The sequence below is a fragment of the Lytechinus variegatus genome, chromosome 7 (genome assembly GCF_018143015.1).
Source record: "Lytechinus variegatus isolate NC3 chromosome 7, Lvar_3.0, whole genome shotgun sequence".
Classification (NCBI taxonomy): domain Eukaryota; kingdom Metazoa; phylum Echinodermata; class Echinoidea; order Temnopleuroida; family Toxopneustidae; genus Lytechinus; species Lytechinus variegatus.
In genome coordinates, this window is record NC_054746.1 from 31,689,427 (window position 1) to 31,715,774 (window position 26,348).

The 26,348-nt window shown below is 36.6% G+C and overlaps 1 protein-coding gene across 1 annotated transcript; it reads right to left on the reverse strand.

Moving 5' to 3' along the window:
• Positions 1 to 1,765: 1,765 nt before the first annotated feature.
• Positions 1,766 to 24,689, reverse strand: LOC121419021 (cell death regulator Aven-like). Its single transcript, XM_041613280.1, has 6 exons — positions 24,364 to 24,689; positions 14,611 to 14,740; positions 7,565 to 7,638; positions 6,953 to 7,057; positions 5,442 to 5,874; positions 1,766 to 4,745 (listed from the first exon to the last, which is right to left on the reverse strand). The coding sequence occupies exons 1-6, from the start codon at positions 24,568 to 24,570 to the stop codon at positions 4,666 to 4,668; spliced, it is 1,029 nt and encodes a 342-aa protein (XP_041469214.1). The 5' UTR covers positions 24,571 to 24,689; the 3' UTR covers positions 1,766 to 4,665.
• Between the last annotated feature and the right edge of the window lie 1,659 nt (positions 24,690 to 26,348).

The following is a 26,348-nucleotide window of genomic DNA, read 5'->3' on the forward strand; positions in this document are numbered from 1 at the left end:
GCTTCACGCTTGCACTATAGGTCTTATGAGATGACTATATATTTATTTGTTTTATAAGAAGTGACTGTCATGACTACCCCTTCAAAGAAACAAACAAAAATCAACTCCCCCCCCTTGGCGAAAGCTGGATCTGCCCCTGAATAACCATCAGTAGTCTGGAAGAAACGAGCAATAATGAATAAGAGAATAGGGGGATTTAGATTTTCCTTTACTTCTTCTTTCTTTCCTTGTATCTTTTTCTTACTTCCATTCATGTTCTTCCTTCATTCTTTTCTTCCGTTTCATTTTTTTATCTGGCAAGATTTTTGTAGAAACAAGATTTTCTTTCCTCTTTTGTATTTCAAAGAACGCTTCCCTATCCCACAAGATCAATAGACAACCTCATTTATGGCATGGCCCTATATAGGGCCTTGATTTATGGTTTAGATTAGGCCCAGCTTCCCCCCTAAAAAATAAATAATACTAATAATAAATAAACAAAAAATACGTTCACTTTTTCGTGAGAAAATGGGTTTTCATATTTCAATCTTTATTCCTCGAGAAAGAATTTTGTTCCACCACTATCATTAATAAACAATAGTGGCTAGTTCAAGATTTAGGGTGAAAATATGGGTTTTTACTCAGTTCAAGATTTAGGGTGAAAATATGGGTTTTTACTTTTTTCTTTATTAGGTACGAGTGCTATTCCATCCAGAAAGGTGGATTGACATCCTAATACTTTGTCGTAAAGACAGCAATGAGGGTAATCGTTGTGAATGGAGATATCTTCATATTTTTTGTTACCAAAAAGGCAAGAGTGAAGGATTCTGGTTGAAAATATGGAAATTTCTAGTTTCTTTGTTTTGGGAAAGAATCACCAAACACAAGCATGACCATAGAAGGTTGATTGACAGTCTCTGCCGATTATATTCATTGAACTATTTAATTGCAAAAATTGCAGTGTTAACCTACCAATTTTAAAATATTTCCCCCCTCTTAATTTTATTAACTCTAATTGGGTATCAGTTGTCCTCTCACTTTCTCCGTTTCTTCTTCACCCTTTCCCTCCGTTCAATATTCCATTACTTCCTATCTCTCTTGCCTCCTTTTTCTTCCCCACTTTCTTCATTAGTTTCTCTATTCCTCTTTCATATATTTAGCCTTCCCTCACTGATCTAACCATATACAGTATATATTCAAACTCTTTCTCCCATTTGTTCACCCCCTCTCTACTGAACTCTCTACCTTACTTTAGTTACTCAACTCTCCCTTTTCCTTTTCTTCTCATCCATATAATCCATTTTCTTCTTTCCTCTTTGTCCCTTATCTTTACAAGGGGGGGGGGGTGGCTGTCACATAACTGGGAAATGACAAGACAAACCAACACTAAATATATTAGACTATCTAGAGTACTAAAATGCAATTGTTAAAGAAACAAAATTTTAATCATTGAAACGAAAAAGTGGCAGATGGCAGGCAGATCTTACAGGGTCAGGGGGTCCGTTGCAGAAAGAGTTTCGTTTAAACGCAAGACAAAAAATCAATCGCAAGTCCAAAATGCACGCTGTTGATTGGTTTAAAATCAAGTTGTGCGTGAATTTTAGAGTTGCGTTTGATTGCAACTCTTTCTGCAACGGGCCCCAGGTCAACCCTTATCCATTGTTTTCCGAGATAAGTGAAAACAAGAGTAGACTACTAAGGACAACAAACTCAAAGTTGATCAAAGATTTCAGTCATACCCCTCAACTCACTTATCAGGGTGATGATCATTTTTTTCCAAGTTGCCTCCAAAATCCCAACCACCCATCTACATAATAAATCCAGTTAATTGTCTGAAAATATACTTCCTCTAACTTTATCATCCTCTTCTATTTTCTTTAAAACTAACTATCCTGATTCTGGTACAATTAAAAACAGCTAATAAAGACAGGGGTGGGGCAGCTGGGTGGATTACCCCTTCTCAGCGACCTTGGCTGAAGCAAGTCAGCATGTCAGAAATTGGTACATCTGTCTACCATATCGTATTCTGTAAAATGATAAACAGTTGCATGCAGAAATATTCATCCTCATAGTAATGAGTACATATTTTTGCAAGTTTTGGTTATGGAATGAAACACATACTGTATCTAACATCAACCATATTATCTATTAAATTGAAGACAAGGAAATAGCCTTTGACTGAATAAACATAAGGAATTATGTTCCTCCGTGCATGAAAAGATACATGCATGAATACTTGAGCAAATTACTTTATTTTCAAACCTGTGATGAGCATCGTTTGTAAACATTCAATAATAATGTGATCATTATCTAGAATTTTAATTAATTTTGACAGGAATTGAAAATTGAATCTCATGTACAACCCATGTACAAATTTACTGAAGGAAATTTTTACTTGAACACTATTTGTTAAATCACATATTCGAAAGTAGTAATGCTGTTTGACATACTATGAATCTTATGTACTTAAGGCATGTTATGTCCTTGCAAACCTGAATGAACAAGCCAAGATCATCAAAGTTATGCTTCAGTATAGATAGGTATGAAATGACATTAATTTACTTAATCAACCAGTTCTGTTCATCCAAGAAAGAACTCAATTCCTAATGTTTATCAAATCAAAGGCTATGTCTTGTCGAGAATTTGATAATTCAGTTGATGTTATGCAGGTACTTCTTTCCATAACCAAAGATTGAAATTGCGCAAAAATATGTACACGTACTCACTATACCACTAGTCTACAACTGTAGACCCACATCTGCAGTGTGTGTATCACAGCTGATTAAAGGAGTCTGCATAGCAGACTAGGTCTACTGGAGCTGCAGATGTACTCGCTTCGCTCGCCCTCTTAGGCTGGTTTGCTAAACCAGCTGCAGATCCCACTTCACGAGCCATTCAGAGTCTGCATAGCAGACTACTATACTACAGAGTTGAATAATATTCCATGCTACTGTACCAGAAGTTCAATTTTCTGAATTTTATGACAAGTATATCAAGAGACAGTTAATAGGTAATGTTGGGGAAACTTTTCAAATGGCACTGTACATGTAGATACACCATATCAGACCTCCCAAATATTCTATAACAATAAACCAGATGGCATATTGTCATATTATTTTCAGAAGAGGCTAGTTTGGTGTTTGTAATTTCACTCACTAGTCTCACAAATTCACCCTTTAGCCTGCATGATAGTGATAGCACATGATATTTTGCATTTTTAGGAACTACTGCTGTATCAATGTCTGTTTAAGGTCACTTTCACCCCCAACAACAACTTGATTTGAAGAAAACGAAAAGCATAACTCTGAAATAAAATAGAAAAGGTGAGAAGTTAAAATTTTTGTTGTCAAAACCACATCTATATAAACCTTATTTAAACTACCGGTAAATGGTAATCACAGCTGAATACCAATACATACCCCACCCTTGCATGCAAAACATGTATTGCCCCAATTCTAATGGTGTGGATTGTTCATAAAATGTACAAAATTGTCAACATGATAAAGATTAGGAAATGGTCTTGTATATAGGAGTATGCTAAGTTGCTAACATGCCACAACCATTTTTGCATTAACAGATATGGTCCATTACACACCTTGGCCTAATTATCAGACATTCCTGTTCAACAGTTAGTTTTCTTTTCAAATATATACAACAGCCATTAATTAATATTTGTGTATTTTTCAATAAATCCTCTTTCTGGTTTAAAAAAACATTCCTTCTATCAAGTTTGTACAAATGTTATTTGTCATTTGTACTTTACGACTGCAGAGCTATCATTTCATAACCACCTCCAGAGTCCAGAGATGATCAAAACACATCTAGTACAGAGAATATGTCCTCTGCACAAGGTGTGTTTAGATCATCTCTGGGGGTGGTTATGACATGACATCCTTTCAGTCATAAAAATACAGGGGATATATCATTTCATGTTACTGATTAACAATTTATAATTTGTACTTTACGAATGAAGGGAAATATATCATTTCATAACCACCTCTAAAAAGTATGAAATAAATACACCACAATCATAATTACACATCATCATCATCATCATCATGGATTGTTCACACAATGATATATCCTACTCAAGTATAAAATTAATTATGGACCATATCTGTTTTTACAAGAAAAAAAATCATGGAAAGTCATGAGAGCAATTGTTATCCATCTTCTTCATCTAGTATAACAATTAAGCATATTTCAAGAAAAATCGTTTTAAGCTCAAGACAATTCAAACATGAAAAAAAAAAACTAAGGGTACAAAAATGAAACACATGTCCTTATTCTTCATACATCTTTTTTTCTCATAACATGGACTGGTTTGCATTCTTTTTTTCAAACCATCTAAATTTAGAAGTAAAATTTGTAAATAATTTTTTTCTTTACAGGAGAGCAAAATCCAAATAACCAAGACACCAATAGCTACATGAGTTGAATAAAATCTGCTGAAATTCTAGCAATCAAAGGGAAAAGGTTTTTTTTTTCTAAAGTTCATTTAAAGTACGGCAGAATGCAGCACACTTTTGCTCACGAGAAAAGTAAAGTACAATACTTGTACATGTATATTTATAAATCATTCCATCACACCCCCACAAAAAAAATGAAAATCAAGAAAAGAAAAAATAAAACAACTAGAACTGGAAAATCAAAATACCAATGGCTAAGTGTCAAACCAGAATCACTTCAATCATCCAAGAAGTCATCCAGCCAGTTTTCAAGATTTTCTTCTTCACTGTGTTTAGCATGTGGTTCTGTAGTTGGCTCTGTAATAAAACAAGACAGAAACATATTTCAAAATAAATACAATTATAATAACTTAAATAATAATATTGAAATTTATTTAAATTTAATGATATGAAACTTATTAACTATCCATATCCATTACTCAGGGTGCCCAAAGGACATGTCTCATGTGATTGTTAAACCCAGTCAGGAAGTGATTTCTAGAATGATTTCATATTTACCAACACATTGTAGCTCATATGGTAGCTTGATAGATTTTAGGGGCAAACTGATTATCCCTTTTTCCTTCAGCATATCTTATAAAGATAACAATCATTCCTGCTAACTTGCTGGTTAATGCATATTTTTCACCTATTGTTATTATTGCTATAAGATCAAAGTTATTTACTTTTCCATTTACTGAAGAGTTTTCAAAACTGGACACAAATGCCTATATGTGGGACCAGATATAACTCAAAGGAGACCAATCGCAAAGCATGGAAACCATAGTCAAGAAAAAGATGATTACTTTGAAATTAATTTTGTTGATAACTTGAATTATATTTTGTTCAAGCATACATTAGAAATACTAGTCAGGGCAAATGGTGAAAAAAATATAGCAACCTGCAAATTCAGGTTTTACAAGCTACTTTTCAAAATTGATAATGAAGTGACTGTACATACACTACATCACAAACTAGTCGGGGAATTTAAAAAAAAAATCTTTTTCTCCTTGCCTTTATCATCAGCAGATTTTGTTGACCTATCGCTGGAGGTCACAGGGGATCCTGAATCAATATGACTCCTAGAGCTCGGACTTACAGCAGAATGCGACAACCTATCAGCAGCTTGTGAGTCCGTCTGTTTTACATCTTTAGTACAATGTTCTGTTTCATTATTAGTTCTTAAAGTAACATCACTTGATTGCTGATTACAGTGTTCATCTGTCACTTCATGCAGTTTGTTTGCTTCACAACTATTAATACATGCACCAACAGTTGGCTCTGTCATTAGTTCTCTTGATGATAGATCAGAAACAGTATCTGATGGGGTAGGATTTTCTGATTCTTGAGGGTTGTTCAGTTCTTGAGCTTTCTCTGCATCCAACATTTCTTGATACCTCTTTGTATGCTCTGCCGCATCCTCATTTATTTTATTGAGTAAATCCTCCTGGAAATGTACAACAGAAAATTAAATCAGTAAATCAAGAAGATGGGATAAATTCAGGTATGTACATATGTAGTCTTCCTTTTTGGAATCCCACACATCAGGGAGAAGAGGTTTCCTTGATCTATGGTCACTTCTAATTGAATAGCCTTTCTGGATCTTAATGCTAAAACAAATCATGTCATTGTAGCAAACATGTAGTGTATTTGTACTATATAAAGGCAAAATGTCCCAGAAGTGAAAAGATTTAAAGAAACTTGACCATGAGACATAATAGCTAATTTTACCATGCAGATTTCAATCCCTTTCAGGTTTTGATTATAGATATATTTCCCTCAAAATATTTTTATATGAAAAATTTTCCTGCTCAGTCGCCTCACAATAGGTGTCTCTTTCTTAACTCTAAAGGATGCAAAAAAAGTAAAATTACACTTAGTTCTGCATCCACGTATAAAGACAAGCTTCTCTATTTAAAAAAAAAAATCATCCAATTATGAAGTAAGTCTTCAGACCAGATTGTACAAAGTATATCATGCACCTTTTCTATTAAAGTCCAACAGATTTCTGTTGACTAAGGCAAAGTCACCCAAAAATTTGTCAAGAGACCTACATCTAACCTGAAAGTAGTGAAATACAGTCTGACAATGCAACACTGTTTTTTTTTTCAAGTTACGCAATCGAACATGATGCCTATGTCATGACATTTCAGAGGAGATTTGATATAAAACAATCTTTTCACTCATTCAAAACACTATCATAGTTACACTTTAATAATGCAAAACTGTATCCATGTCTCTCATTTTTAACTTTTTGCCCACCACATACAGAATCAATCCTGCACCACATTAGTTTCAATGTGCAACATACATGTAAGAGGGGTTTTGCATGGACTATGCTAATTCAGCCACAATAGCTTTTGATAGTTTATTGTAAAGAAAAGCTTTGTGTACAATGCAATGCTCACATCACGTGTATGTGAGTACATTGTATGAACAATAGACTTCATGCACTCCGTGTTTATTGCGAATAGAATGTGACTTAAGTCGAAAAAAGCGGGCAAAAAGTTAATTAATGCACTTACATCAAAATATTTAGTTGATATTCCAAGCCGCTCATGGAGAGGGATGCATTTAAGACGCCGTGCTAAATCCACATAGTCAATCTTGAACAGCTTCCCAATTTCAGTCTGTATTAAAAACAAATCAACATAGAATTAGTTTTTGGTAAAATAAAAAGTTAACATATACATTTCATGTCAACAATGGGAGAAGGATCAAATAGAATAGATGCAAAGTTTTCCATCTCTCTGAATCGATTTGTCCATTCCTGCATTAAATAACATACAATTTCAATTCATTATCTCTATTAAGGAAAGATGGAACCATGTTAACCACAAAGTAAAATACAAAATATGATGTTCGATATAACCTACGTTGATTTTTAGCCACTAGCAGGAATACCCTTCCAAAAGTAAGATTTTTACTGACTTCGTAAAACTGTATGGTCCAGTATGTGTAGAATTCCATCAAACTTGCACCTGCATGTATTCTATGGCTACCAATATTACATTATCGTGATACATTGTCATCCTCGTAAAGTCTGTAAACGTATTACAATATTGCAAAAACATCAGGAAGAGAAATGTGGCTTTAAGAGTTACGTTCAATAATTGCATCATTTAGGTAATACAAACCTCAGTTTCATCATCTTGATCATCTCCATCCCACCATACTTCATCCTTCATTCGAAGCTGAGATGAAGCATCATCTGTCAAAAACAAAATTAATGGACAACACAAGTGAGAATTAATTCAATGCGACTAAATAACATAAAAAGTGCTCTATTATTACAAAATGGGTACATTCACAATTTACAAAATATATGGCCACGCATTTTTAACTTGCACTTCTTCTGTGTTACACCAAATCGATGTTTAAAATAATACAATATTTGCTAGAGAATGAAATGTTAAAATAATACCAAGTTACCAATGTCATAATACTACAGTACCTCTCCATTTGGTCAACGATTTTTTTTTCTTTCTTGGGGGGGGGGTTAACAAAAGCATCCAGATAAAAACACATGGCCATATACTAAGTACAAAATCAAAGTCTTAAAGCAAGGTTTCCACTTTGGCGAGTTAACATCGCGAGTTATGGCGAGTTATAGCGAGTTGCCAAAATGAGGCACTCGCGATAACTCGCATAAAGCTCACCATGAAACTCGGGATAACTCGCGACAACTCGGCATGACTCGGCGGAGCTCGTTCAAGCTCGGGACAACTCTCCTTGAAGTCGTGAGCAGTTTCAAAATTTTTGAACATGTTCAAAAATTTTGCTAACTCGCTGTAACTCGTGCTGAACTCACCTAAACTCGTTGTATACTCGCAGTACTCGTAATAACTCGTAAGAAGCTCGAGATAAACTCACAATAACTCGTAATAACTCGCCACATCTGAGTATACGCGAGTGCGTTCCGAGTTTTCAAGAGCGAGATACGAGCATTGCGATCGTTTTACGAGTCAAGTGGAGGTGCCCACGAGATTAGCGCGACTTTAGATCGAGCACCCCGAGTTACAGCGAGTTTCGTATGAGTTTATTCCGAGTGCGTGGCAAGGGCTCAGAGGCATGCCGGCTGAATGATAAATGTCCAGTGATCTATATTTTCCCCACATATAAACCCCTCAAAAAAAAGTTTGGAAATCTGAGTTTGGCCATTAATTTCTCCCAACTCCAAAATTTACACATTGCGTATTTGACATCATTTAAAAGGTCATTCAATTTTCTTTACAATGTTACCATGCTTGTTATGATCATGTCATCACGAAAAGAGCAGGATTCAAAAGTGTTGGATGAAGTTTGAATTGAAAAGCTGCAAAACGAGCAGAAATAATCATGGAGGGTCAATACAGAACATGATTCTTTTGTCTGTGTCAATACAGATGAAAATCCATTGGCCCTGCTTTTTCATTTCATAATGTTTTCTTGTGGTTTATGTTTGTTTGTTGTGTGTTTGCTTGCGCAGAGGTATGTTTGATTCCATTTGAATGTTGATGTTAAGGTGCATGAAAACAATTGCTGAGAATCTCACTCATCATCATGGATGAAAAGAACAGTGACTTTCAATATTATGTCATTTGGCAAAGTTTGAATTTTGACCTTGCCCCACATTTCAAGGCACTGCACCTCCATGTGAGCCAAAATCACGTCATGGAAAGTATCATTTTAAAGAAAATTAAATGAACTATTCATTGATATCAATTTAACATTGATATTTACTAAAACTGAGGCGGGATTACCGATCAAACTCAAAAGAAACCGCTTAAAAAACTCACTCATCACCACGGAAAAAGGAACAGTGACTTTCATTATTGTGTCACTTTGCAACTTAATTTTGAATTTTGACCTTGTCCCACCTTTCAAGGCACTGCACCTCCATTTGAACCATAAACATATCATGTAGGGTATCATTTTAAAGAAAATTAGATGATCTAATCATTGATTTTAATAACAATTGATAGTTATTAAAACCGAGGAGGGAGTTTATTTCAAAGTGAACATTTTAACTGACCCACGCAATGTACACTTTTAAAAAGGCTGTTGCCACTGCATTATTACAACTTTAAACAAATAAGGAGAGAAAATGCCTCGATCAAAAAGATCCATGAGTTGTGGCCATTCAGGTAGGGAAAGAGCGAAAGAAGATGACATTCAAACAAGGGTAGAAGAAGTGCAGGAAGAGACAATTGAAACGGAAGAAAAGTTCATTGACGAGCAGAGCCAAGGTAAAAGAACAAGACATCAAACAAGACAAGGTCCAAGTGGAGCGCCTCTGGCAGTCTAACCTGCATCACGCTATCCAAAATAGTAGCAGTGCTGACTTTGAAAACTACTATAAAATAATTATTCACAAAAACACCATTCATACAATGATACAATACTACGTTCATTGACAATAAATGACATTTGACCTTTATCATGTGACCTAAGACTTCAGTTGTCAGTGATACTTGATTACCCTATATCCACATTTTATAAACTGTATCTAAACTTTTAAAGTTATGACAGCAATATAGTATTAATCTCCAAAATGGCCAAAGTTCAATAACCTTAAATGACCTTTGACTTTGGTCATGTGACCTGTAACTGGCATGAGATGTTCGGTGATACTTGACTTCTCTAATATCCAAGTTGATGAATCATATCCATAAGCTTTCAAAGTTATGATGGTAATTCCACAAATACCCCCAACATGGCCAAAGTTCAAAGGACCTTTGACCTTCGTGGTGTGACCTGAAACTCTCAAAGGATGTTCAGTAATACTTAATTACTCTTATATCCAAGTTTTATTAATCAGATCTATAATCTTTCTAAGTTATGATGGTAATTCAACAGATCACCCGAACATCACTAAAGTTCATTGACCTTTAACCTTGGACATGTGACCTGAAATTCGCACAGGATGTTTAGTGATACCTGATTACTCTTATGTTCAAGTTTCATGAATCAGATTCATAAACTTTCAAATTTATAATGTTAATTTAACAAATACCCCAATTAGCCAAAGTCCATTGACCCTGATTGACCTTTGACCTTAGTCATGTGACTTGAAACTCAAGCAGGATGTTTATATTCTTTGATAACCTTATGTCCACGTTTCATGAACTAGGTTCATATATTTTCTAAGTTATGATGACATTTCAAAAACTGAACCGTAGGTTAAGATTTTGATGTTGATTCCCTAAACATGGTCTAAGTTTATTGACCACAAATGACCTCTGACCTTGGTCTTGTGACCTGAAACTCAAGAAGGATGTTCAGTAATGCTTGATAAACCTTATGGTCAAGTTTTATGAACTAGGTCCATATACTTCCTAAGTTATGATGCCATATGATGCCTTCGGTTAAGATTTGGTGTTGACGCCACCGCCGCCGGCATCCATCTTTGAGTGCCAAAAATGTGCATATCTCGTCCCTTGGTCGTATGAAACTCTTATCACTCGTAACAAAATCTTGATAACTCGTTCATAGCTCGCTTTAAGTCGTATAAAGGTCACCGCAACTCATACTAAGCTCGGCCTGACTCGTTTCGCGCTCGGTTCACTCGTACAGCGAGCGTAGTGAACTCGATGTTGAGTCTTTTGTCACTGAAGCAAATTCCAGGAAAAAATGTAAATTTTACGCGAGCTTGTGCGAGCTAAGGCGAGTTAGAGCTCGCGCAGCTCGCGTATGACTCGCAACTCCAACTCGCCAAAGTGGAAACCTTGCTTAAGAGCTTTTTTTTACCACAAAGACAAAAGAAAAAAGAAACATGGGATGCTGAATTACTTGTCTTCAATATCTCAATTGATAAACTTATAGACAAATCAGTTATCCAATGAACAGTATGAGTAGAACAGGTACAGGTATGCTGCCTTTATCATGTGGTTACTTTTCCTTCCATCAAGTGATAATCCCTTGAAAATGCAGCTTAGACTATTATTTCATACCCTGATGATCAGCTTCCGATGTCTTCCACGACCTTCGTTGTTGAGAAGTACACCTATCCCGTTTCTTCTGAATGAATTGTTGAACATGCTCTCAGCAATAGATGCCATCAAAACTGCAAAGCAGTGTGTGGCATCAGGAAGTCTATTGATTACATGTAGCTCACAGATCTCACCAACGGGCCATCATATCCAGTAGATGATCTGTATTTTTTGTTGTGATTGAGACGCCCATGGTACTTCTTGCCATCATTCTTGTGACCTTTAGCAGGTGCATACTCAACTCTTTCACGAGGAGTACTTCTTTTGATATTTAATGCTTGATTACCATGGCTATTTGGCTTCAGATGTCACCAAGGTATCCTCCCAAGGCTAATTGGATAGAGCTCTGCCATGTGTTTAGACAATGTGGGAAAGGCGAGGTGACATAGTGCTTGCATTGCTGCTGGCAACCCGCAAAATACATCATGGTTTCCACACATTGGGAGTTGATCAGTTACAGCAAACATTGCAAAATATTCTGATCCTGTGTTGAATAATCTAGGCAAATAATCAGAGTAAAGAAGCTCCAGCATTCTGACATGTGATCTGAGTTATCGTCATTTATCGTTTGTGCCATCTTCTGGCCTTTTTTTCCGTGGGTATCTGACTTCTCTTGGAAACAAGCCTTCAGATGACATCATTTTCAAAAACGAGCCTTTTGTTCTTTCGTCGACTTGTTTGGGGGATGGTCCAGCTGTCAGCTCAATTTCTAGTAATTTCAGGTTTGGTGTTTTACTTCTGGGGTATTAAGTGGCTCCTTGAAGAATTCCTGATCAACTTGCATCTCTGGACCTGACAGGATTGTTGCCATCAACTTTCAGCAGCACCTAAACTAATGAAGCAAGATATATGTCCAAAACTCCCACTGATTATATGGAGTATTATGTACATTTGTAGGTGCCCAGATGGAACCTTAGTATTTTCCATTTGAAGAAGGAGTTGGTACTTGTACTGTATGGCTTTAAATAGTTATGGAATATTTTAGAATTATTGAGTCAACAATTAAAAAGTGGTTATTTTTTAAATTGTAATTATTTTTCTTCCCTGGGAGTCTGGGACCCGTATAACAAGGTACTCATAAAATGTTAGTAAATAGTAATTAATAAATTTCAATAATTGTTATCCCGTTTGCACATACATTATTTATCTTTATACCTACACGTAACAAACCTCTGGAATTAGCAAGAACATTTGTCTAAAAACAAACTATGCATAATTAAAAGCATCTATGCAGTTCTATCTAGATACAAATCTACCAGTATGTGAGTGAAAGGTATATGGTATTGTAATATTTAGGATGACACATTACCACTATGACAATTAGACTGGTCATGTTTATTTATTTTTTCAGAACAGGGATTTATAGTAGGATTAGGGTTGTGGTGGAAGTATTTGTTTACAGTAAAGCAAAATTGCAAACTACATGTATCAGAATATGAGATAATGTTTCTTTGGTACTATGACTCTATGAGTAAGAGTTGCAGGAGAAAAGGAGCAAAAAAAAAACAAGTGGAATGCCTCTGGCCGTCTCACCTGCATCACGCGATTCAACATAGCAGCAGTGCTGACTTTGAAAACTACTACATGTATAACTCGCACAAGATGTTCAGTGATACTTGGTTACTCTTATTTCCACGTTTTATGAACTAGACCAATACAATTTACAGAGATAGGATGGTAATTCAACAAATACCCCCAATGTGGCCAAAGTTCATTGACCTCACATGACCTTGATCATGTGACCTGAAACTTGCACAGGATATTCAGTGATACTTGATTACGCTTACATGTATGTCCAAGTTTCAAAAGTCAGATCAATAAACTTGCAAAGTTATGATGGTAATTCAACAGATACCCCCATTATGGCCAAAGTTCATTGACCTTTGACCTTGGTCATGTGACCAAAAATGCGCACAGGATGTTCAGTGATACTTGATTACTCTTATGTCCAAGTTTTATGAACTAGACCAACATACTTTTAAAGTTATGATGGTAATTCAACAAATACCCCCAATTTGGCCAAAGTTCATTGACCCTAAATGACCTTTGACCTTGATCATGTGACCTGAAACTTGCACAGGATGTTCAGTGATACTTGATTACTATTATGTCCAAGTTTCATGAATCAGATCCAAAAACTTTTAAAGTTTTGATTGTAATTCAACATATACCCCCAAATCGGCCAAAGTTCATTGACCCTAAATGACCTTTGACCTTGGTCATGTGACGTGAAACTCATGCAGGATGTTTGGTGATACTTGATTAACCTTATGTCCAAGTTTAATGAACTAGGTCCATATATTTTCTAAGTTATGATGACATTTCAAAAACTTAACCTCAGGTTAAGATTTTGATGTTGATTCCTCCAACATGGTCTAAGTTCATTGACCCTAAATGACCTTTGACCTTGGTCATGTGACATGAAACTCTAATAGGATGTTCAGTAATACTTGATTAACCTTATGGCCAAGTTTCATGAACTAGGTCCATATACTTTCTAAGTTATGATGTCATTTCAAAAACTTAACCTCAGTTTAAGATTTGATGTTGAAGCCGCCCCCAACGTCAGAAAAGCGGCGCCTATAGTCTCACTCTGCTATGCAGGTGAGACAAAAACTAAAAAAATGCCATTCTTGTCTTTGTATCCAAAGACTGTTTTTGTCTTCCTCAAATGTACCTTACAAACTTATGTAAAGTTGTAAACAAAATAAATCTATCGTGTTCTTTGATTCATTCTTATCAATCATTATTTATATACAGCTAAATCATTCTGACTATTGGCATGCACACACACACACAGCGATTCAACTTCTGAAAAAGGTGCTTAAATGTACATTGTAGATTGTAGAATGACATTGAAGGTGTATCACAAAGCCGTTTGTAGGTAAATGTTCATTAAAACACGAGCAGGACTTCACAGATGAATGATGACCTATACTTGGGCGACAGGTTCTCTCAATCATTTTTATTTGTCTGAGTAAGTTGACAATATGACATCCAATTTTCATACATTAACATTCTTGTTGTTGACAGCATCTAAATAAAATACAAACCTGATAAAATTTTGTCAAATTTTGATCAGGGACACAGGAAATTCATTCCCCCTTAGGAACAAATTCGTTTTCTCATTTAATGCCACCTTGATTTCACAGTCTCAAAAAAGATCTATCAGTATGGTTTATAAACAAATGGTCAATAACAATTCATCTCACCTGATTTGGATAAAAGCTTTTGAAAGTCTTCCCCCCTTGGTTCTGAACGGACTTTCTCTGTCTCTGTGTCAGGATCAACAACAAAATCTTCATATTTTTCCCAGTTGCTTTCGACCTTTCTTCTTGAATACTGAAACGGAAAAAAAAAAATTGTTATATGACAAATGGCAATGATTCAAATATTGGAATGCATAACACTGCTATCTGGAGGTGTATAGTGGAGAGTCCAAATCACAGTGATTGTAATGAATGTTTATACAAAAGACAAAGACCAAACTAAGCTATCTTATTTGAAAATAAAAGGACAGTATTTGGCAAGATACACATGTAGGGTAGGTATGAAGGTAATGTTTGTGTGTGTGTGTGTATGACACTTGTTAGACCATGTGCACGAGATGGGAGAAGCGCTCGGGTAATGTATCTACAATGGGGCACAAGAGGGCGCGCATCCTAGTGAAGATCAAAAATTACTCACGCTCATTTTTACGACCAAGACTTCCGAGATTGCCCAAAGATTAATTCATATATAAAATCCTGAAATGGATTTCAACACCGTATAGCAATATAATATTTTCATTACAGACATATTTTACCACCGTTAGAAGTAACAAATTCAATTCCACAAAACTATCTCTTGGGAAGCATTTTACCTCAGCCGTCCAAACTTCCGGTTTCGTGCGACTTTTTTTAAGTAAGCGAAATTTACCCGGAAAGTTATGGTTTATCTTTTTAAAACCATAGTTTTTCCACATTAAAAAATTAGATCAACAAAATAAGAGATTATTAGCTGATACAAATCAGATCTTAAATCCCATCCATCACTTTTTTCTTAAAAGGAATTTGTGTTCTTGCGTGACCCTGTAAGGCCTTGCTGCACACAGTTGCAAGGCGTAATACACACGGCTCTATGGAAGCACGTCATCTGCTCAGGGCGTCCAATACGTTATTTTCTGTGTATGGTTTTAAGGGCGTAAATGGGCTGTGCGGCTGAGCTCAAGTTGAAGAATGAATCTGAGTCTGTATGCATGGTTATGGAATTAAAATAGCTATAAAAAGATATATTTAGAGCGTTGCATGAATCAATAATTTCATTAGATTTAAGGTTTATTAAGATGTAATATTGTACATTTAATCAGATATCCACCATTCATCCCTCTCAATCCAGCCAAAACAGTCAATGTCTACTCCACGTACCACCGTACCGCATTGACTGCACTCACCTCATAACATGTGAACCAATGTCTTTGTCATTTTTTTACTTACTAATCTATTTATTTATTCACTTTAATTTGTCTCATTACAATGAATAAATTTTATCTTCATCTGTACCAAATAATTTATTCATTCATTTATTACGTACCTTTCCCTTAATGATTTGATGACAAATGTGTTAGTTTTATTCTGTTCATTCATTGAATATTCAATTAATTAACCTGATCTTAATTAAATCATCTTTTGGCTTATACATTGAAATAACTGAGGCGTTACGAGGGAGTAGGCAGGCGGCAAACGCATGCTATGACTTTCCAATAGTGGGGCGGGGGGATGGAGAAGAACGGGGGGAAATAATAGGATGAAGGGGATAAAAATAGATATTTGGGTAATGTACATGTAAATATATAACTAAGGTAATTGATTAAGGTTAATAATTTATATTTATTTGATAAAAATTTGAAATTTAAATCATCTTGCTCATGGTCAGAAATAAAGGTGTACATGATATACCCTCTCAAGGCCAAGGGTTGAAATTTTGCTGATGAAAAAAAAATCCTCAAGATTTCATTGTCTGCATCTGTGAAGGGCCACACGTAAAAATATTTCCAACGTATTTTAATCCAACTTCATAGAACTGTCAACACACTCTTACCAAACTGATCCTCATAAAATATCAGTATCATAAGCTTCGTTGGCTCAATCTAGAGGCTACACCCACATAAAAATTTAAAAAAGAAGACAAGATCATCATCTTGAGCAAAAAGCTGTAAGTAGTTACACAACATGGTCTCAATGAACTGTTCACCCAGTTCTTGAATTGCAAAAATCTTAAGATTAAAACCCATGACTCTAAGCAGAAGTAATATTTTTCTGGAGCCGGGGGATACAGGACACACGCAATTGTCAAAGAAACTCTTAAGGGGAGATGATACTGCCAGGGTAGTTTTGCATTTTGTTTCATTGAAGATTTTGTGAACGTTTCGTGAATTTTGTGGTAATACCCCCCCCCCCCCGCACCCCTGTTGCGTACAGCCATGATAAAACAATTTATTTTTATCTTTAATTATTGTAAAAATTCTGTACCACTATGTGAATAGATAAACAGAGTCTTTCTACATCAATGAAGTAAAATGTAAAATAATTATATTTTTGAAAATTAATAAATAAGGGGCACTATCCTGGTTTCACCACTCCATTCACTGGGCATTTCGTCAGCGGCAGTGACTTCTTTCCTCTCCCATTGACTTTGTACACAACGAGCACACACAAGAGAAGAAAGGTGACTTATATCAGGATAATGTTCCTATTTTCAATTTTTCATAATAATGAATGCCCCTGGGCCTACTGATATAGAACTAAAAAAAATAAATAAAATATTCTCTTAATTTTTAAAGCCAAGGATTTTAAAATACATGTTTAAAAAGAACCCTAAATCAAGTCGAATAAACATTAGGGGCCTACTTGTCTGTATTTTTACAAGGAACGATTTTAAAACAAGGCAAAACCGAGCTTGTGTCTCCCCCACGTATGAAAATAACCAGAAATATTGTGATTCGCGAGGGCATGCAACAGAATTGTATCGAAACTTCATTGTAATATGACTGGGATGGAATAACACTTGCCTTAAAGGGGAAGTTCACCCTGACAAAAAGTTTATTGTAAAAATAGCAGAAAAAATAAAAAATATTGCCGAAGGTTTGAGAAAAATTCATCAAATAATTAAAAAGTTATTAGAATTTCAATGATTTGATTTGTGACGTCATGTGCGAGCAGCATTCCTACATAGTGAATGGTAAAAAATTAATGAAATGTCATTTGCTAAGATAATTGAAAATGGTTTTCACTGCAACTTATGTATATCAATAGACAAATCATTTCACACCCGATCATGAAAAGAAAACAAAATGAAGTCATCAGGAACCATACAAAATTTGAAATTCATACATTTTATATTACATAACACACGGGGCGGCTGCTGGCTTATGACGTCACAAATCCAAAATTTTGAACTCTAATAACTTTCTTACTCTTTAACGGATTTTCTTCAAACCTTCACCAATATTTTTTACTATTTTTTCTGCTATTTTTACAACAAAGTTTTCTTCAGGGTGAACTTTCCCTTTAAGAGCCTTGCACGTAAATTTTAATAATGACCTTTGACCTTATCATGTGACCTCCGACTGCAGCATAACATGCAGGTCCCCCAAGTCAATCTACCATCCAAGTTTGGTTGAAAAGCACTTTACAGTTGCGGAGTTAGGTAAGGTTGACCTGAAAATGACCTTTGACCTTATTGTGTGACCTCCGACTACAGCATAACATGCAGGTCCCCTAAGTCCATCTACCATCCAAGTTTGGTTGAAAAGTGACTTACGGTTGCAGAGTTAGGAGTCATAAGAGAGTCTTGCATGTAAACTTTAACGTTGACTTGAAAATCACCTTTGACCTTACCATGTGACCTTTGACTGCAGCATAACATGCAGGTCACCCAAGTCCATCTACCATCCATGTTTGGTTGAAAAGCGACTTACAGTTGCAGTTAGGAGTCATAAGAGTCTTGCATGTAAACTTTAACGTTGACCTGAAAATTACCTTTGACCTTATTGTGTGACCTCCGACTACAGCATAACATGCAAGTCCCCCAAGTCCATCTACCATCCAAGTTTGGGTGAAAAGTGACTTACGGTTGCAGAGTTATGAGTCATAAGAGAGTCTTGCATGTAAACTTTAAACGTTGACTTGAAAATCACCTTTGACCTTACCATGTGACCTTTGACTGCAGCATAACATGCAGGTCCCCCAAGTCCATCTACCATCCATGTTTGGTTGAAAAGCGACTTACGGTTGCAGTTAGGAGTCATAAGAGTCTTGCATGTAAACTTTAACGTTGACTTGAAAATGACCTTTGACCTTACCATGTGACCTCCGACTGTAGCATAACACGCAAGTCCCCCAAGTCCATCTACCATCCAAGTTTGGGTGAAAAGTGACTTACGGTTGCAGAAATAGGAGTCATAAGAGTCTTGCATGTAAACTTTAACGTTGACTTGAAAATGACCTTTGACCTTACCATGTGACCTCCGACTGCAGCATAACATGCAGGTCCCCCAAGTCAATCTACCATCCAAGTTTGGTTGAAAAGCACCTTACGGTTGCGGAGTTAGGTAAGGTTGACCTGAAAATGACCTTTGACCTTATTGTGTGACCTCCGACTACAGCATAACATGCAGGTCCCCTAAGTCCATCTACCATCCAAGTTTGGTTGAAAAGTGACTTACGGTTGCAGAGTTAGGAGTCATAAGAGTCTTGCATGTAAACTTTAACGTTGACTTGAAAATGACCTTTGACCTTACCATGTGACCTCCGACTGTAGCATAACACGCAGGTCCCCCAAGTCCATCTACCATCCAAGTTTGGGTGAAAAGTGACTTACGGTTGCAGAGTTAGGAGTCATAAGAGTCTTGCATGTAAACTTTAACGTTGACCTGAAAATGACCTTTGACCTTACCATGTGACCTCCGACTGCAGCATAACATGCAGGTCCCCCAAGTCAATCTACCATCCAAGTTTGGTTGAAAAGCACTTTACAGTTGCGGAGTTAGGTAAGGTTGACCTGAAAATTACCTTTGACCTTATTGTGTGACCTCCGACTACAGCATAACATGCAGGTCCCCTAAGTCCATCTACCATCCAAGTTTGGTTGAAAAGTGACTTACGGTTGCAGAGTTATGAGTCATAAGAGAGTCTTGCATGTAAACTTTAAACGTTGACTTGAAAAATCACCTTTGACCTTACCATGTGACCTTTGACTGCAGCATAACATGCAGGTCACCCAAGTCCATCTACCATCCATGTTTGATTGAAAAGCGACTTACAGTTGCAGTTAGGAGTCATAAGAGTCTTGCATGTAAACTTTAACGTTGACTTGAAAATGACCTTTGACCTTACCATGTGACCTCCAACTGTAGCATAACACGCAAGTCCCCCAAGTCCATCTACCATCCAAGTTTGGGTGAAAAGTGACTTACGGTTGCAGAGTTATGAGTCATAAGAGAGTCTTGCATGTAAACTTTAAACGTTGACTTGAAAATCACCTTTGACCTTACCATGTGACCTTTGACTGCAGCATAACATGCAGGTCCCCCAAGTCCATCTACCATCCATGTTTGGTTGAAAAGCGACTTACGGTTGCAGTTAGGAGTCATAAGAGTCTTGCATGTAAACTTTAACGTTGACTTGAAAATGACCTTTGACCTTACCATGTGACCTCCGACTGTAGCATAACACGCAAGTCCCCCAAGTCCATCTACCATCCAAGTTTGGGTGAAAAGTGACTTACGGTTGCAGAGTTAGGAGTCATAAGAGTCTTGCATGTAAACTTTAACGTTGACTTGAAAATGACCTTTGACCTTACCATGTGACCTCCGACTGCAGCATAACATGCAGGTCCCCCAAGTCCATCTACCATCCAAGTTTGGTTGAAAAGCACCTTACGGTTGCGGAGTTAGGTAAGGTTGACCTGAAAATGACCTTTGACCTTATTGTGTGACCTCCGACTACAGCATAACATGCAGGTCCCCTAAGTCCATCTACCATCCAAGTTTGGTTGAAAAGTGACTTACGGTTGCAGAGTTATGAGTCATAAGAGAGTCTTGCATGTAAACTTTAAACGTTGACTTGAAAAATCACCTTTGACCTTACCATGTGACCTTTGACTGCAGCATAACATGCAGGTCACCCAAGTCCATCTACCATCCATGTTTGATTGAAAAGCGACTTACAGTTGCAGTTAGGAGTCATAAGAGAGTCTTGCATGTAAACTTTAACGTTGACTTGAAAATGACCTTTGACCTTACCATGTGACCTCCGACTGTAGCATAACACGCAGGTCCCCCAAGTCCATCTACCATCCAAGTTTGGGTGAAAAGTGACTTACGGTTGCAGAAATAGGAGTCATAAGAGAGTCTTGCATGTAAACTTTAACGTTGACCTGAAAATGACCTTTGACCTTACCATGTGACCTCCGACTGCAGCATAACACGCAGGTCCCCCAAGTCCATCTACCATCCAAGTTTGGTTGAAAAGTGACTTATGGTTGTGGAGTTGTGTGTCATAAGAGAGTCTTGCATGTAAACTTTAACGTTGACCTGAAAATGACCTTTGACCTTACCATGTGACCTCTGACTGCAGCCTAACATGCAGGTCCCCCAAGTCCATCTACTAAGCAAGTTTGATTGAAAAGTGACATACGGTTGCGGAGTTAGGAGTCATAAGAGAGTCTTGCATGTAAACTTTAACGTTGACCTGAAAATGGCCTTTGACCTTACCCTGTGACCTCCAACTGCAGCATAACACGCAGGTTCCCCAAGTCCATCTACCATCCAAGTTTGGTTGAAAAGCGACTTACGGTTGTGGAGTTATGTGTCATAAGGTTTGTGACGGACGGACGACATTTGGATCCGTAAGTCTCGCCTTCACCTCTGGTGGGCGAGACAAAAAATTAATGACACCCCGGACCCCCCCCTCGAAATAACAAATAGAAATCAGAATTACCATACCACCAAATAAAAAATCGATCTGGCTATTAAGTGGACTTCAGTAACTCCAGTCATATGAAAGTCATTTGGAACAAATACTACTAAACGTTTTAAAGAGCCATGAAACATTGCAATCACATTAAAGATAATGTCAAATGCAGCAAAAGCAGCGAACACCATTCCACGTACTTCGATGCGGGACTGGGTTCGCATTGCCGACGACACCGACAGTGCATTGGATGGCGTACCGCTGGAATTTGAATTTCGCTGCTCGGGAACACTGGATACGAGCATAAATTCCAAAATTAATTTTGAAGTTAAAATACAGTGAAGACACGTATCAAATCAAATAAATATTGATTTTAATGTGAACTTATGATTACCGTCGATCAGCATGTGTCACGTAAATTTCACATTCTCACTCTATCGTCGTTTTCTGGAGATGAAATGAGAATTTTGCCCTAAATTCCTCCAAATCAGAATATCACTGGCTATCAGAGAAAAAGTAGTGGAGGTTTTTTTGTTATGGTATGGTAATGAGGATCCTTGTTCGTATTACAAAATACAGTTTTCAACCAAAATCTATGGTTAGAAAGTTGTGATAATTTTCCCAAACCCTGTATTTTTTTCTCAAAATACGCTATTTTATTGCAAAAACACGTCTCAAATTTGCCCTATGATTTGAGATATTTTCTCCTGAAAAAGCCGGCCTAAATAGGTTTATCGGATAATATATGAATATTCATAAGGTTTGCGTAGGTATTTTTCTCGCGATTGCTTTCTTTTGATGTGATTGGTTGGAAGGGAAAAAGAGGTAAATTCTATCTGAATATTTATTCTGAGAACGGACGGTTTGCTCCATTTTCGATGACATCACTATGGAAAATGGACGCACGCGTTAAATGAGCGCATATGAACATACGTGAGACATATACTGAATCACACCATGTAAGTTTGGCAATATTTGAAAATTTGGACAATAGTTTGCTTATTTTATCTCATGATTCAATGGAATGTTTAAAATTTATTTTGCACTAAGTTCATATTACAGGTACAGGTATTCATCATCTGCCTTTGCAAAGAATGACGAAAACCTTTTTTCCCGGGCTTTCTTCTCGCTTTCTTTATTTCATCTTTCTTTTATTCTAACTTCCTCTTATCTTTTCCTTCATTTTTCTTTCTTTCTTCTCAATTCATCTCTTTTCAAAACTTTCTCTCCTACATTCTTTCATTCACCATCCCTTCCAAATCTTTATATTTTGTCACTCATTCAATGAACAAGGTTATAATATAACCTTGTTCTCAGTTATATCTCCATGTGTGGCAAAATAATGGTGGCAATGTTTGGCTTAATTTCTCTTTTTATATGGGACAAATGCTTGATTTTCTTACACTGTCAGTTTTCATTACAGGCATTCATCATGTAACTTGGCTCTTATGTAAATTCAATTCTTGAAATTATTTTTTTCTTAATTAAATATAGAGATTGAAAAATGAAAATTTTCTTGCCATATTACTTTCCACCAATAGAGGGCATACACAAAAATATGCCCAAAATTCAAGTTTTTGAGCGCTCTGGTGAAAACAAAAATTATTCTTAAGTTACTTATGAAAAATAAATTGCAACTGTATGGAAATCAGTAATTTTGGTCACAAAAGTGATATTTTAATGATTTTTTTAAGTGTGTGCTATGTACAGCATTGGCATACCATAGTCCTACCTGTAGATTCCCCACAGGCAGGATGGTTGCACTCATTCAATGAACAAGGTTATGATATAACCTTGTTCTCAGTTACATCACCATGTGTGGCAAAATAAGGGTGGCAATGTTTGGATTATTTTCTCTTTTTCTATGGGACAAATGCTTGATTTTCTTACACTGTCAGTTTCCAATATAGCTATTCATGATATAACTTGACTCTTATGTTAATTTGATTCTTTGAATTATTCTTTATTAATTAAAAAAAGAGATTGAAAAATGAAAATTTTCTTGCCATATAACTTTCCACCAATAGAGGGCGTACAAAAAAATCCCCAAATTCAAGTTTTTGAGCGCTCTGGTGAATACAAAAATTATTCCCAAGTTATTAATAAAAAATAAATTGCAACTGTATGGAATTTAGTAATTTTGGTCACATAAGTGATATTTTAATGATTTCTTAAAGTGTATGCTATGTACAGCATTGGCATACCATAGTCCTACCTGTAGATTCACCACAGGCAGGATGGTAGCAGTAAACAAGTGGATGGTTGCAGTGAACAAGTGTATTTTTTCACGAGTCTAACACTGTAAAATTCTTTGACTTTGTTGATCCTTTTTGACGATTGTCCTGTACATGTATTGTAGGCCCTATTTCATTTTGTGAAATCTAGTCACCCTGGGATTTAACATTAGGGACACGAGCTACAAGCACTTAATCTAGCACCAGTTTTGGCATCATACAATCAATAGCTCAGTCTTAGTAACATTTCAGTGTAATTCTGATTACTGGAAAAGAGAACTGTGATATATCCATTGGATTTGTGTGCAATCAGAATTGCGTGCGTCGGTATGGTAATGGCATCCAACCCCCACGTCCAGACTCAAGATATCATGTATACCCAGTTGTTGTGTATCCGGACGGGTTGTGTGTCCGGACGATCAATTTTAGAATGTCATTTGGAAAAATTTACAAGCGAAGTTTCATCAATTATTAGTACGAAATGTTAGGAAATATTATAAAGAACAAAATAGAAAATTATTACAAGTCATGAATTCATATTTTTAGTGTAATCCACAGACAAAAAAGAAGGCTTCAAAAAGATAAAGTGTCCGGACACCCGACCCCCCATCCTACGGTATACCGTACCAGTACGGCGAGGGCGATGTCGGGGAAAAAACGTCGGGACAATTACAAATTTACAATCTCTTTTTTCTTTGATTTTATTCCATAATATGCATAACATAGTAAGGCCCAGTGTATCCCATACTAGACTCAACATGTACATTATACTATCTACCTGTTTCAGTCCCTCCTGTTTTTCGATAATCAATTCTGCCTGTGACTTGATGAGGCCATGTCCCTTTGGCTTTACATGTCGCAGTGTCGCATCCGCTTCAGCAGCAATCGTTGATTTTGCAGTTCTGTTCGCATTCTTTGCAGAAGAAATGCCATGTTGCTTCTTGTAATTTGCACTTCTTTTGGCCTTGTGTTTGTCCTTTTTCATCTTTGAAATTCGATCAGACGTTCTCTTTTACTTGCAACTCATTATTAACTTGACAAGCGAGGAATTACGCTAGATTTTCAGCATTCACGTCTTCCTCCGTCTACATGTATCTCCTGCGTACGTACGTGTACTGTACTGTATGCACCGCGCTTTACTCTGCGGCGGTTATATTATGTGACAATGCCAGGGCCATTTCACAATCAAACAGAAATAGTATTGTTTGCTCTCGATTGGGAATTCCATGATCATTATGGCTTTGAATAGTTCAATACACCTCTAACGTTGAAGCATATGCGGATCCCCGGGCGGATCCAGGGGGCCGAGCCCCCCCCCTCATATTGGCGGAGCAAAAAAAGGGGAAAATTTGAAAAGAAAAAAAAAAGAAAGGAAGAGAGGAGAAAAAGAAGGGGAAACAAATTAAGAGGAAGACGAAAATAGATGCGAGGAGATCTGGAAATGATAATTTCAAAAATCTTAAATTTTTCGTTCGCGCTCGCATTAGGTAATATTTACATGTCTTGCTCAATATATGGAGCTTTATATCAAATTTTGAAGGCAATATATAAAATACATTTCAGCTCGGAAATCAAACTTTCATTATTTTGTTTGATTTAGAAATTGATTTTCAAGTTCAAAGTGCTCTGTAAAAATTTCTGTTTTCGTATGGTCTAAATATTAAAATTTTCTGCTCGCTCTGCGCGCTTGCAAAATTTGATTTGTCAGGTACTTATTATTTTCCTGTATTCCATAAAGTTCTCAAAATATCCCTATTCAGGTCAGATTGTCACAACATACCAGCTAGCGCTGAACGCTCGCATTTTTATTGGTGCGTAATGGGTGATTTCAAGTACGGTGTTGAAATCTGGTGTTGTGACAACACCAACACCAGCCACAACACTGTACTTGAAATCACCCAATTTATATCTCAATACTAATGATATAACAAACTACTTAAAATCCTCACTTCATGACAGTTTATCAAGTGTCCAATTTTTAGGTGTATATAATTATCTCAAATTTTTCAGCTTGCGCTTCGAGCTCGCATCAATTGTTTATACTTTTTCACGATTACAAAAAGTGCATAAAATTTCCATTCTTCAAGTAAAAATTTCATAATTTTCTGCTCGCGCTTCTCGCTCGCATTGTACAAATATGTATCGTCTTCATGGCTAACTGCAAGCACTCGATCCTTCTTTTTTAATCAGATCAAAACCGTGAAATTTCTGCTCGCGCTTCGCAGTAATTAGTTCTGTAATTATTCAGTTAGATACACATCTCGTTTAGGATCTCAAACATTGCCCAAAATTTTTAAATTTGATTATAGGACAAAGAATAAAAGGGCTCGCGCCTTGCACTCGTACTATTTAATAAAGGCTTAAGAGATTACTTTATATCTATTTTTATCTATAAGAATAAAGCTTAGAAGTGATTATTATAGGACTACCCCTTTAAACAAAGAGTCAACTTCGAGCGGCCGATCGGGGAAATGTGGCTGAACCCCCCCCCCCCCCATGTTGGCAAAGGCTGGATCCACCCCTGTTTATGCAGGCATGTACATGTATTCACTAAAGGATTCAGGGGGGGCACATCCGGCCCTTGTAATTGTCATTATTGTAAGGTCCTAAAGCTCAAAGGCCTAAAGAGCGGGATGAAATGGGATATGTTCGCATTAGAAAATTCGATCTTTGTAACCCTGTTCCATATTCAAATTTACGTGGTACCCCAACATTATGTTATTTCGTATGATTTTTTAAATCAGAAAAAATGGCAGCCTGGGT

Coding starts and splice junctions, on each gene's coding strand:
- LOC121419021 (XM_041613280.1), bottom strand. CDS start 24,570: ATGAAAAAGGACAAACACAAGGCCAAAAGAAGTGCAAATTACAAGAAG. Junction 14,741..24,363: donor AACAGGAGGGACTGAAACAG/GTAGATAGTATA, acceptor TTTCCGTTTCAG/TATTCAAGAAGAAAGGTCGA. Junction 4,746..5,441: donor AAAATCTGCTGATGATAAAG/GCAAGGAGAAAA, acceptor GTTTTATTACAG/AGCCAACTACAGAACCACAT.